Here is a 12,652-nt window from a genome sequence, read left to right as displayed (position 1 = left end):
AAAACCACAATATTCCCCTAAACATTTAACAGTTATCCAGTTAAACATCCATTTGGACAAAGGAAAGGAGCACTCACCTTGCCATAATACAGTAGCCTACAGAGGTCCTTAATTATGTTAGGCATTTCTGTAATCTTCTCTCTGCAGTCCTCAAACTGAGCTGCAACACTGTAACACTTACTAATGTATCCACATACCTACAAAACACAATGTTTTATTGGTTCCAAGAGGAGGAAAAATGCATATTTGCAATTGTATTTTTTATATGTACAATACTAGATCAATGTTTTTATTATCTATACACACACATTTGTGTTTATTATCATATTATACATATATATACAGAATGCAATCTTCTGAGAAGACCATACACTCAGTTAAAGCTGCTGTTTTAAACTCACCTGTACAGACATATCATCTGGCTTGCTAGATCGAGTCAAGACTGCTACACAACGATTAAATGCTTCTTGCAATACCTGTGAGGATTGGATGATGCACAAATTCAGTCACAACAAAAAGGGGTAAAAGCCAGCAAAGCCAAAACATTAGCTGGTAAAGTCATTTGTAATGGCTGAAAGGAAGCATTTGACAAAAATCTGCTGCCTGCATAAGTGGTTTGTAGTGCAAAATTCCTTGTAAGTACTAGTAATAACCTTTGATGCTTTAAGAGCTGACAGTCTTCTCACATGTGAGCTAACACCTCAGTCAGTGCACACATGACACTAAGCTGTGTGGGAGTGTGGATCTCCTGGAAGGCAGGGAGGCTCTACAGAGGGATCTGGATAGGCTGGACCAAGGGACCAAGGCCAGCTGTGTGAGGTTCAACAAGGTGAAGTGCTGGGTCTGGCACTGGGGTCACAAGAACCCCATGCAGTACTGCAGGCTGGGGGCAGAGTGGCTGGAAAGCTGCCTGGCAGAAGAGGAGCTGGGGGTGCTGCTCAACAGCCACTGAACACGAGCCAGGGTGTGCCCAGGAGGCCAAGACAGCCAAGGGCATCCTGGCCTGGATCAGCAACAGCGTGGCCAGCAGGAACAGCACAGTGATTGTCCCCCTGTACTCAGCACTGGTGAGTGCTGTGTTCAGTTTTGGGCCCCTCCTGACAAGAAAGAGATTGAGGTGCTGGAGAATGTCCAGAGAAGGGCAACAGAGCTGGGGAAGGTTCTGGAGTACAAATCTGATAAGGAGGAACTGAGGCAGTAGGGGTTGTTTATCCTTGAGAAAAGAAGGCTAAGGAGAGGCCTTATCACTCTGTAAAAGCACCTGAAAGGAGGCTGCAGCAAGGTGGGGATTGGTCTCTTTTTCCAAGAAACAAAAGACAGGACAAGGAGAAATGGCCTCATGTTGTGCCAGGGAAGGTTTAGATTGGATATTAGAAGAAATTTCTTCACTGAAAAGGTGGTCAAGCACTGGAACAGGCTGCCAAAGGAAGTGGCTGAGTTGCCATCCCTGAAGGTAATTAAAAAGGCATGAGGATATGATTTAGTGGGACTTGTCAGTGTGGGGATTAACAATTGGACTCAATCTTCAGCATCTTTTCCAACCCACATGGTTCTAATATTGTAATATATGCAATGAAAAGGTATTCTGCTCAAGTGACTTGTTCACATTTATCTATTCTTTCACATAAAAAAATGCAGCAGTTCTGTAAAGGAGTAGAGAAACCTTGTATGTAGCTTGCATACACACAGTTCAATAGACAAGCCTAGGTCTAGAAAAGGGTATACTCTGCAAGATGTTTCTCCTACTGTATCCAGAATATCTGAGATGTTAAGAATAACAGGTGTCTCAGGACCAAAAGTGATTCTCAATTACATCTGATTTCTGAGCATCGAGGATCTAAGATTTCTAGCTATGGAAAAGTTAGACTAAAAGCATGCATTTCAACACTTTTCTTTACATATACCTCAATTCCACTTTCTCTTCTCAGTTCTTCTGCATTTAATGCTGAACAACTGACAGTATGAAAAGCAAGCTCTGTAGCAGCAGGCAACAGTGGAGATTCTTTGGAAAACAGAAGGTCATCTGATGTTTCAATGGTAATGGTCTTAATCAGCATAGGATAGCCTGCATACTTGTAAGGTTTCAAATCTGAAAGAGGAAAAAAAGTCCAAGTTTATGTATATGCACAGTCTAAGCAATCTAAGCCACCACAAAATTATTGGTGGAAGATATATCAAATATACAAGGACTAGGAAACGAAGCCAAACACCCAGGGAATCTGGAACAAGACTGAGCACTCCACATCACATAGAACTGTTCATGCTAGAAGCTAACAGAGGTTCACAGGAAAAACTCATTTAAGATCAAAAAGGCTTATCTCCAGCTCAGTAAGCCCCCAAGGTCAAAGCCTTCCCCTTCTCCAGAGAAACTCAAGTATAGCTTGGTCTCTGTCTTGGGCCAGGACTGACCAAAAATCACCCTATAAGGACCTTGTCCATTTTGACACAACAATTTTAAGTATCAAATTGCATTTTTCATTCCTGTAGAATTCCGCGGTGCTAAAGCATAATTTCATTTTTCATATGGAGCCAACTGCAAGCCAACACATTTAAGCCTATACCAATGCTGTCCCTAGCTCCATATAACTGACAGGACTAGGACTGCACTTAAGGTTCTTAGTTTACCATTATAATGTAACAGTTAAAAAGCAAAACACAGTTGGCTCTGCAAGACTTGGACACGGCAGCAGCTACCAGCCTGGGACTGTAGCTGGAGCCAAGTGTTAGGATGCTCTAGCTATCCCTCTTTCCCAACTGAGCAATGAGATAAGTTGTGTCACAGCACACTCACCCAAGGACTCCAACACTGGTCAGGATTTGAAAGAATGGCTCATTGTTAATAGCCAGATGATGTAATATCATGTATAACCAGCATCTGGGTGACTGAGTACTAGTGAGGATTTTTCTGCATAGACAGAACTCTCCGTACAAAGGAAGATTCAAATTGATTAGTACTGGAGCAGAGCACTACAAAGACCTATTCATGCTGTTATGAATTAAGTTTTACTGCAGATTAGTTTATTTCTTAGAAGAAAAAGTCCTAATTTGAAGCCCTATACCATAACTATGTAGTGCTGTGGCAAGTCAGAAACCAGATCAACAGAGCACAGACTAAAGAAGAGAGGAGATTAAAGCTGACTGAAATGACCACTAAATAAATGAACATAAAACACTGAGGCAGCATGCTTACCTTCCTTATGCCTGTTGAAGAGGATGCTTTGAGTTTTCAAGATCAAAATTATGTTTTCTGGATCTGGCCCATCTATCACCCTGGCAGACTTCGTGCACAGAAACTCATATGCTTTATTAACTTTTTCAAACATATCCTGCCAATAAGGAGAAACAGCTGTAAGTGTTGTTAAGAACACTCTAAATTACTGGAGCATAGTTTAAGTGCAGATAAAATAGAGCATTTCAGGTTACTAGCAACAGCACTAACTTTGCTACCTCACTGCACCCAAGGAAGTACTGCAAACACTGGTTGATAGAACAGCTTTCTTTTGTCTCCTGAACTCTGCCCTAGGCAAGAGACTTTAAGTCAATCATACTATGACAAAAGCAGTAAGTACAGCTGGATTGTGAGAATGGGCAGAGGATGCAGTCAGTCTCTGAAAGAGAACAAATAGCTTGTTTAGGTCCTGTGTAACTCTCTAAACAAGACCATTTCTGAGATATGAGTCTGATCTGACTACACCAGTTTACTGTAGAAATCCTAAATCCTTGAATGGTATTAGTTAAATTATTAATCTGTAGCATTAATCTGTATTTTATCATTCACCTAGAGCACAGCTTTTAAAAGGAAGAAAGACAATTTAGGTGTGTGTTTCAAATTTCTTAATATATGTAAGAGCAGAATATGTTCCCATTTTATTAACACCCCAAATTTGTGCTGTACATACCCTGCCTTCTGGATTCTTGTCTGGGTGGTATTTTTGAGCCAGCCTGAAATAAGCTTTCCTGATCTTACTTTCATCATTCCTGCAATAAGACAAGTTTCATCAATTACACTTAATAACAAAAAAACCTAAAACAACCACAACAAAACAACGCTGGGGTTCTGAAAACAGTACTAACACTAAGTGCAACTGAGTGAAAACTACAAAGCTCTCCTATTTCCTTTTTAAAACTCTGCTTCATCATCTTACACTGAATGGGGGGGGTAACTGTGTGATCACAATAGGAAGAAATTTTAAAGACTGAAAGTATTTTAATATTTTCAAGGTGCTCAAAGTCCCTCAATATTTTAAATGAAGTATCCAAATGAGCTACAAGTGTTGAAAGTTAGTATTTCACCGTTTGCTGTAAGCGCACTGTTCTTGAAGTATAAACAAACTGCTGTTGGTTCATTTCTAGAGACCTGAAGTCAGAAACCAGTGGGAAGACAGGACACAAAAAATTCTTAGGGTATAATCACCAAGAAAGAAAGACAAAATGGGGGAGGGAGAAGGATGATTACAGAAAAAAGCTGCTTTGAACATATTCAAGTTCTGCTATATTCTTTGCTCACTATGGTTAAAGCTTGTCCTTTAAAAGAGCAAAGCTCAGAACATTCTTCTCCCCATTTTCAGCTTATCTGAACACTTTAACAATTGTTTTCTCAAACATTGGAATTGTAGTTCCAAGCTTTGTTTCTTTTTAGCAAAGCAATCCTCCACTGCGAAAGAAGCAGGTGCTACACATGACTGAGCAGGTACCACTAACTCATTCCATGTACCAAGTTTGTTCAGTGCATGGAGTTTATATCAAAATATTTACATAACTTTAAATCATGAAGACAACTTACTGGCCTTGTCCTCTGGGTAGGTTAAGAACTTCATAGGCATCATCTATTGACATGGTAGGTGGCTTCTTCTCCACCTCCTTCTTCCAAGCTTCTAGGGTATCTTTCAACAGTTTAACCTCAAAAATTACATTTATTAGTGTTTCATTTATGCTGACACCAGTATACATAATTTTTAATAAAATGCTGTTTTACTAATGAGTCCTTTTTTTAATTAAAGATAAAAGCACCTTGAGACTAAAATGACTATGTAAGAGTAAAATTAGAAGATGGAGAATCACTTAAATAAGACACAGCTCAAATCACGATACTATAGAAACTGAAAAGCTGCATGAATAAATAAAGCTGCTTAGACAGATCTAGTCCATAGACTTGTACCAAAAAGATCTCTTCCGTTAATGTACTGACATGTTAGCTTGGTTTCTCTTGCAGCATGGACAAATAAGAACCCCAAAGTCATGATTTCAATTCCCTCTCCCTGTCCCCAAAATAAGATTCACTGAAACACTCCCTGAAGTTGCTTGGATGCTTGAGTTTGCTATTCAAGTAGTCACCACAAGAAGGATACACTTATTGAGATTGCTATGTGGAAAGAACACTATGCTGCTTCAAGATAAAGCAGGGTTTAATGTATTTACTTGTGGACCAAAATTCACAATAAAGGAGTTACTTGCAACAAACCTAGCACTTGATTTTGTTAACTTTTAGGACTGAAAGTCCTAGCACTTTTTCATTACCTTTTAGGACTGAAAGATCAAGGACTAAATGAATCCTAAAATACTTTTTACTTACTGGATCTTTAATTGGCCAGTCTGGAAATCTAAGTGTATCACAAAGATGCTTGAGGTAATAAATGTTACAGAACAGCTCATTTTCCAGTTGGGGATAGTTGATAACAGGGATGGGACAGTATTGGTAGAGGGCTCTTGTATTGCTTTGAAGACGAGGAGTGAAGTCAGCAAGATGAGCAGCAATCTTCTCGATCATTAGACGCCTAAAAGTGACAAAGTTTAGTTTAACTCTTGCCCAACAGTCCTTAATCCTCACTCACTGCACAAGCATGTTCAATGATTTCCTCTGAAAAGGTTTTCCTTAGAAGTTTCCCACATTTTAGTAGGGATTATTAGAGAGCTATTTAAACACCATGAAAATTAGTGTATTAAATCAATTAAAAGTGATATTTTCCTTTTCTCAACACCTCTTTACTTTCTGGAAGACCCTAATATGTACTAGAATATTAAAGGTATATCACACAGATAGGTGCTGATAATAAAAAAGTACATATAAATGAGTAAGTATAAAGCACTTCACATACACAGTCAAGTCTCCAATCACAGAAGTAACTTACTCAAGACATTCAGGGAAATATTCCCCTTCCCACTGCCAATTCTGCTCTCCCCTGCCCTGGTTATTTTTGGTTGAAGCAGAGCAGGACACTGCCCTTGCAGACGGCAAACAAGATGAAGCCATTGAATCCAGGTATTTTCAGCTTTCTTTAAGAACATCAAATACCTCTTCAAGATAACCTGTAGTTCAGATTTATTTGTCCCTCTGACAGAAAACATTTACCTCATTTCATTGCTCCAAATTGCTTCCGGAGTGTCAAATTCTCCAAGGAATATCTCCGAAAATTTTTCTGGTTCATAGTTTTCTAAATAACACACCATTGCTTCAGGGAGAATATGTCCAAGTATACTTCTTTGAACTATATCTTGACTTTTTGTCTACAGAAGAGATCACATGGTCATCTCAATGATAATTGAATTCTGTCTTGCTTAATAATTTGAGACCTAAAAACTCTCCCCCTTTTCCCTTATAGTAGACAAATTCTAGTTAAAACATCTACAGGTAGTCTGCAAAACTATTTGGAAACAGAGTTAGTTACTGTTGCAATTTACTCACTTCTTCAGACTTGAAGGCTTGTTTTGTATGTGTGTATTTCAAAAACCTAGAAGAGAAACAGCAGTTACCTTCTTTTTGTTTGATACTTAGGTACTCTTGAATAGTAGCAGACCAACACAGTCCAGCTGGCAGGTATTACACATTTACTTTGAGATAAAAGAGTAACTGCAACAGTTGTATGAATTTATGTACTAAGTTCATTAAAACCTTGGGAACTCCACCAAGCTAAGCACTCCTGTGTTATAAATCTTGCCTCATGTTCATCATTTCAGTTTGAAAGTCTTACTCCTGAAAGCTGGTTTTCTACACACACAAAAAAAGATGCTATAGAGACACAGACAACCTCTGCTCCATTAGATCATCACTGCAGGGATGACACAGGATTATTTTAGACTAAGTGCTGACAGTTCTATTACACCAGAGTGATCATGGAAGCATGCAATCATTGCCCAATGCCTTTCACTGTCCAAGAGACTAAACTGGAATTGTAGGACAGCTTTTTATGAACTACTGCATTTAGAAGAAAAGTACTGACAAGAATGGCAGTAGCTACCTAAATATGCAGTGCATTATCCAGCAGTGCAGACTGTTTTAACTGTTTTAGGCTTCAATATTGAAAGAGGCTATTATATTTTTTAAAATCCTTCAATAGCTGTCTACTATCAAAAACTACATCAGCATATATGCAGCCTGTGTTGCTACTTTTTAGTGCTTGTAAATGGCTTATTCTACAGTAAGGCATGCCTAGTTGTACTGTTAGAACTGTGTCATCAGACACTTTCTCATCCCCTCTCTGGAAGGATAAGAAATTCACTTTTTAGTGACTGACTAGATCATGTGGAGGCAATTCTTCTAGAAGAATTTCATGTTGGTTACAGCAAGCCACATTCCCCAGAGCATGCAGAGATGTAGGGCAGCAGTCCTGAGCATGACTGGGCAAGAGGTGCTTTTGGCTGTTCTTTTTCCTCACCTTGCAATAGGAAGTACATTGGAACCTGTGTACATCATGATGAAGAAGAATACTCCACTCAGATAAAAACGAGGTAACTGAGGGTTGTCTTGCATGACATGAGAGAGCAATACAGCAACTTTTTCCACCAGGATAGGATCAAAAGTCAGTAATAGCTGAAACCAAACACAAGCACTTATATTAGCTGCAAGTAATCTAACCAAAACTGAAGTTTTAACAAATTATTGGGACAATCCAGAAATTTCCAGGTATTACAGTTAAAGAATACTTCAGCTTAAAAACAACAAGTGTCAATCAAAAAACATTTAAAGGGACCTCTGGAGATCATCTTGTCAAACCCCTCTGCTAAAAGTGTGATCTTCTAGACCTGGTTGATAAAGATCATGTCCAGGTGGCTTTTCAGTTTCTCCAATGATGGAAATATTTCCTTAAGAGATATTGGCTGAAAAGCATGAAATTTGCAACAACACCCTATGAAATTAACAACTGCTTGATCAGGAACCTGCACAATACTACAATTGTTCTTTGATGCATTTATCCCACCTAAAGTATTCACACGAGGAAGACAGAGTAAGTGAAACTTGCACTCCTTCAGGTACATTTTTGAAGAGTTACTTACCTGAGTAATATGAGGAAGGCAAGTACTATCTGACAACAGCCTTTTCACTCTAGGCAGAGGTCTTATAATAGCATTATCTTGATCCCTAAAAAAATCAAGTAGTACAGCAGTAAGCACGTGTGCTTTTTCAAGAACAAACAATTTTATTAAGCATAAATATTAGACTATTGAAGCTGTATTCTTTGTCTTTTTTGTTGACTTCAAAGTTTGTTGTTAGACTTGGTAAGTGTGGTTTAGTGTCCTGCATTAAAGCAGTTCTGTTTAAGTTAAACAAGAGCCTGTCTATAGCATTAGAAACGCACATAGCATGTGCACTCATTCTTGCAGTTCCTTTCACAATATTAGTATTGTCTCATTTACAAACTCTCTATTTGCCCACAGAATTAATTACTACCATGTAAAAGGCTCTTTAATAGAGCTCCTTAATGTACTACTTTCTAAGAAAAGCTTTAAGACGGGATTTATTAATTCATGGATCTGCCAGAAAAAGTTAACCCCTTCTGCTGAAAATCACCGTTTACCTGCTGGGAAAATATCCACACATGGTGATGAGCATGTTGAGGACAAGTGTGGCAAGGTCAGTCTCATTCAACACAGGCTGCCCACTGGCAAGCAGGCACCACTTCAGCTGAGGGATGACCTGTAAAGGTCTCCAGCCATCCATACCCTGAGCCCAGCAACGAGTTTTTGAAGTCACCTTCCCATCGTTCCATAGTTCCTGCATCTATTGCAAGATTAAAGATGAATTTAGTTTATTCAGCATTCAGAGCCACCTTTGCTCCTAAACACTCACACTCATGACAAGCTTTTAACTGCTATATGGCAGACTACTATAGTTGCATGAAATTTCAATGTGTTTATAACACTGTCATAGAATCACGAAGAAAAAAGTGTTGATTATGTTGAAACTACCTGAGGCATGGAGGGGTAGGCAGTCTTACCAAAAAGGCTGCAGTTCTTGGCACTACATCAAGTCTCTTATCTCACTTTAATCCTTATTTAAAGAGTTACTTGGAGAACATTCTTTAGCATTGTTTATGGTCCCTCTCACTGTTTGAAACACACCCAGTCACCAGGACAGAAATAATTTGTCAAGTTGTAAGTCTGAAGCTGACAGGTACCTCTTGAAAGCTGTAAGGACCACTCCTTTCTTTGTCAGCATTGCCAAAGTACCATTCTTTCTCGCTCTCCCTCTTCGCATCAGGTGCTGCCTCAATCACGTTGCTCTAAAAGTTGATGTTTACAAGAACAGCTTTAGCTTCACAGTGCAAATATCACATTTCTACAGGAAATGTGAAAAGTACATTGATTTTGTTAAGAATTGTCCCTTTCACAGAGCAACATATGAGTAGTAAGAAACAAAGGCCCTGTACCTGCAAAGGGACTGTGGCTCTGCTCGTGTGAAGATGTGCCAGAGTAAGAAGATCTACAAGGATTCTGATACCATTTGAATCCATAAGGTCCTTCACATTTCTCTGTTAACAGATGAACTGAGTTACCAAAAGCATTTTCTAGATAAGCATTGCTGCAATTAAGTATTGCAGAGTTTTATTCAAAAAAGAAGTGACCACAAAAAAAGTCAAATCATTCTCTAAAGCAACTGGATTTGGTGCAATCACCACAATAACTACACATTTCCTTCAGCCTTCTCACCAGTAAATAACAGCAATCACATTCCAGAAAGCTGTAGCAAACATTGTTCTAAAACTTCCTCAATACTTGAATTTTGGTACAAGTTAACTCTGAAAGACTACTTCAGACTATTTTATACAGTCAAGACTGATGAACTGCTGTTAAGTGTACATGTCCACCTTACCTTATTGAGGATCAGCTTGTTGAGGAACAGGATCAATCTGTCCCGCTCAAGCCTGTCAGTGCACTGTTTTGGTAGAAAAGAACAACTTAGTATATCACAGCACATACTGGAAGTTCCCTTCAAAAGTCAACATAGTTGCAGCTGCAAATCCCCATATTGTTTTTTCACGCCCAGAAAAACTGATGACTATTAAATGTTAAGTTTCATGCACAGCTAATAAAGGTAGTTTTCTGCCACTGAGGAGCAAAGGCCTTGCTGCCCTCCAACACTGATGCTGTCCTGGATCAAATCCACTATTCTGCCAAGTCTACAGTCCTATCAGGACTATGTTTGGATTCCCAGTGAACCAGTTAAAACAAGCACAAGAAAAAAATAGAATGTTTTTAGCCAGCAGACAGAAAGGGTCTTTGATATTCATCCCTGGTGATATTACCAAGGCTCAAGGCAAAATAACAACAAACTACCCTGGTTCAGTTTCACTTACAACAGCCAAAACTCATGCTGATGCAAGGAAAGAACTCCTCCTTCAGACTGCATGGAACTTTATTTTTGCAAGCTGAATCAGTTGTCAGACATAAATTAACAGACACTTACTAGGCAAAGCAGCCACTACTACAAATCTAATCCACGACATGTGCTCATCTAAAGCTACCATTTCATTAGGTCTGGGGCTATGACTCAAAGTCAGTACTTTGAAATAATGTGATATGGAACAAAATTCTCCTCTCATAAAGCTTCTGCATTTTTCAAAAGCAAGCTGAAGTTACATCTGCATTTTGTTGGCCTTAAAGAGACTAGTTTGAAACATCTCTAGGATCAGCACATTCTTTAGTTAAACTTTAATGAAACCGAAACAAAGGGAGATTCTAAGAACAGCTGTTGACAGCATGGAAAAAAGTATTCACAAGCTGTAAACCCAAGTTTCACAGTAACTGAAGGATCTGAATGTATGTTGGACTAGCAGTATGCTAACAACTATATCCAGTAATTTAACATCATTCTTACCCTTTCTAACATTCCAACAATGTACTTAGTATCAGAAAATGGTCCTATTTCTTCATGACACCTTCCATAAACAATGGCCAATGCTTGCAGACACAAGCATTTCATATTTACTTTTGGGGTAAGCAAGAAGCGATGGTAGAGCTCATTGAAGAATTCATATCTAAAAAAGAAATGAGATTTTAGAAAAGAAAACAAACATAGACCTCAGGAATGAGATAAGGTTTTAATAATGACTCACGATCTTTTGATTGCTCCACTCTCTTCAGTTTCATCTTCTTCCAGCAGCAATCTTAGATAATAATCCCCTATTTTTATTTCCTCAGAAAGGCACTCATATTTTACCTGTAATAACACAGAACACCTTACTTAACAACATATATTGTTTCTCCTTCTGTAAGTTTTTGCTCACATAACAATACTGAGCTTGATTGCATCTTAAAATTCAACAAGGTTAGCAACCTCTCCTAAGCTGTAGGAAAACTGAAATCTGCAGGTTTTCTGTTAAAGAAACACATCCACAGAATAGAACTCACTGGCTATTGCTGCCCCCCTGAATAAAGGAAGCTTCTCATCATACTGAAATCTCCATTTCCAGCCTTTAAGTAACTTGTTTCTAATACCAGCTGGTTTTAGTAACTAAACTTGGATAATACATGATGCATTCAGTAACTCAAGTTTAATAAGTACTTATTTCACTGCAAGGTATTTCACTTAATGCTACTGCAAGTATGAAATACAAGCATGACCTAATTACTAGTTATACTTGCTATTCTGCTGAATAATAAAAGCCTAGAGGCATCAGTTCAGAAAACAAGAAGCTGAAGCAAAATTGCCCAATAAAAGCCATCATTAACTTCAGAGCAACTACATTAAATTTAATAAATGCCTCAATGTTCAGTAATAACAAGAATTTGGAAGCACTTCAATTAGAGGTACTTCTAACATATAAGAAAAACCACTGTAGAGTGGCTTTTGTTATCTATAGTTTGCATATTACTGTCATGAGGTCACAAAGTTATCTACAGATTTGATCACAGCATTACATACAATGATATCCCGCTAACTGGTATGCTTTCAGAGGAGTATCAAGCCACCATCCTCCTTGGCAAAGTGACAGGTTTCACAGTTGATAGAGAAGCCTTTGCCACCACTATCTATTCAAATACTTACAGCATAGTCCAATAACATCTTCTCTACTATTTAAAAGCAAATCTGTGAGACAGCAGCTGCTCCACTCAGTCCCAAAGTATCCTGGCTTGTAGCTGCAAGAATGCTACTGCTACATTCCAGCAGCATAAAGCCACACAGAAGCATAGGGTACATGGGGGAAGTCTGCATTACTAAGCTTCAAATCTCTACTTCTGATTCTGTCCCAGTTTGCAGCTCTAAAAAGTTGGGATAGCAGACACAGACACACAGAAGTCCTGACCTATACCTGAAGGAAGCTTTGAAACACAACTGACAGTGCAAGAAATATTAATCTAAACCCAGTCTTAGCTATTTCCTGTATCAATATAAGAAGCAACCTGTAGTTGTGTGATAGGGATAAATTGCATACAT

General features: G+C 38.6%; 1 protein-coding gene across 4 annotated transcripts in view; it reads right to left on the bottom strand.

The window, feature by feature from the left end:
* Positions 1 to 12,652, bottom strand: part of DNAJC13 (DnaJ heat shock protein family (Hsp40) member C13) — a 56,975-nt gene that overhangs the window by 16,454 nt on the left and 27,869 nt on the right. For all 4 annotated transcript variants that reach the window (XR_010439133.1, XM_064704789.1, XM_064704791.1 and 1 more), the window contains 17 exons: positions 11,331 to 11,434; positions 11,093 to 11,252; positions 10,088 to 10,150; positions 9,645 to 9,746; positions 9,393 to 9,497; positions 8,793 to 8,995; positions 8,272 to 8,356; positions 7,653 to 7,807; positions 6,683 to 6,728; positions 6,350 to 6,504; positions 5,573 to 5,774; positions 4,784 to 4,899; positions 3,900 to 3,978; positions 3,191 to 3,326; positions 1,905 to 2,089; positions 402 to 476; positions 78 to 197 (listed from right to left, as the gene is read on the bottom strand). Coding sequence is in view for 3 of the 4 variants with exons in the window: in XM_064704789.1 (XP_064560859.1) it covers positions 78 to 197; positions 402 to 476; positions 1,905 to 2,089; positions 3,191 to 3,326; positions 3,900 to 3,978; positions 4,784 to 4,899; positions 5,573 to 5,774; positions 6,350 to 6,504; positions 6,683 to 6,728; positions 7,653 to 7,807; positions 8,272 to 8,356; positions 8,793 to 8,995; positions 9,393 to 9,497; positions 9,645 to 9,746; positions 10,088 to 10,150; positions 11,093 to 11,252; positions 11,331 to 11,434 (2,091 nt within the window). In the remaining variant the exon portion in view is untranslated. The remainder of the gene's footprint in view (positions 1 to 77; positions 198 to 401; positions 477 to 1,904; positions 2,090 to 3,190; positions 3,327 to 3,899; positions 3,979 to 4,783; positions 4,900 to 5,572; positions 5,775 to 6,349; positions 6,505 to 6,682; positions 6,729 to 7,652; positions 7,808 to 8,271; positions 8,357 to 8,792; positions 8,996 to 9,392; positions 9,498 to 9,644; positions 9,747 to 10,087; positions 10,151 to 11,092; positions 11,253 to 11,330; positions 11,435 to 12,652) is intronic.

Source organism: Zonotrichia leucophrys, chromosome 2 (genome assembly GCF_028769735.1).
Source record: "Zonotrichia leucophrys gambelii isolate GWCS_2022_RI chromosome 2, RI_Zleu_2.0, whole genome shotgun sequence".
Taxonomy (NCBI): domain Eukaryota; kingdom Metazoa; phylum Chordata; class Aves; order Passeriformes; family Passerellidae; genus Zonotrichia; species Zonotrichia leucophrys.
Note: the sequence above shows the minus strand (reverse complement) of the source record. Positions and strands in the feature narration are given on the sequence as shown.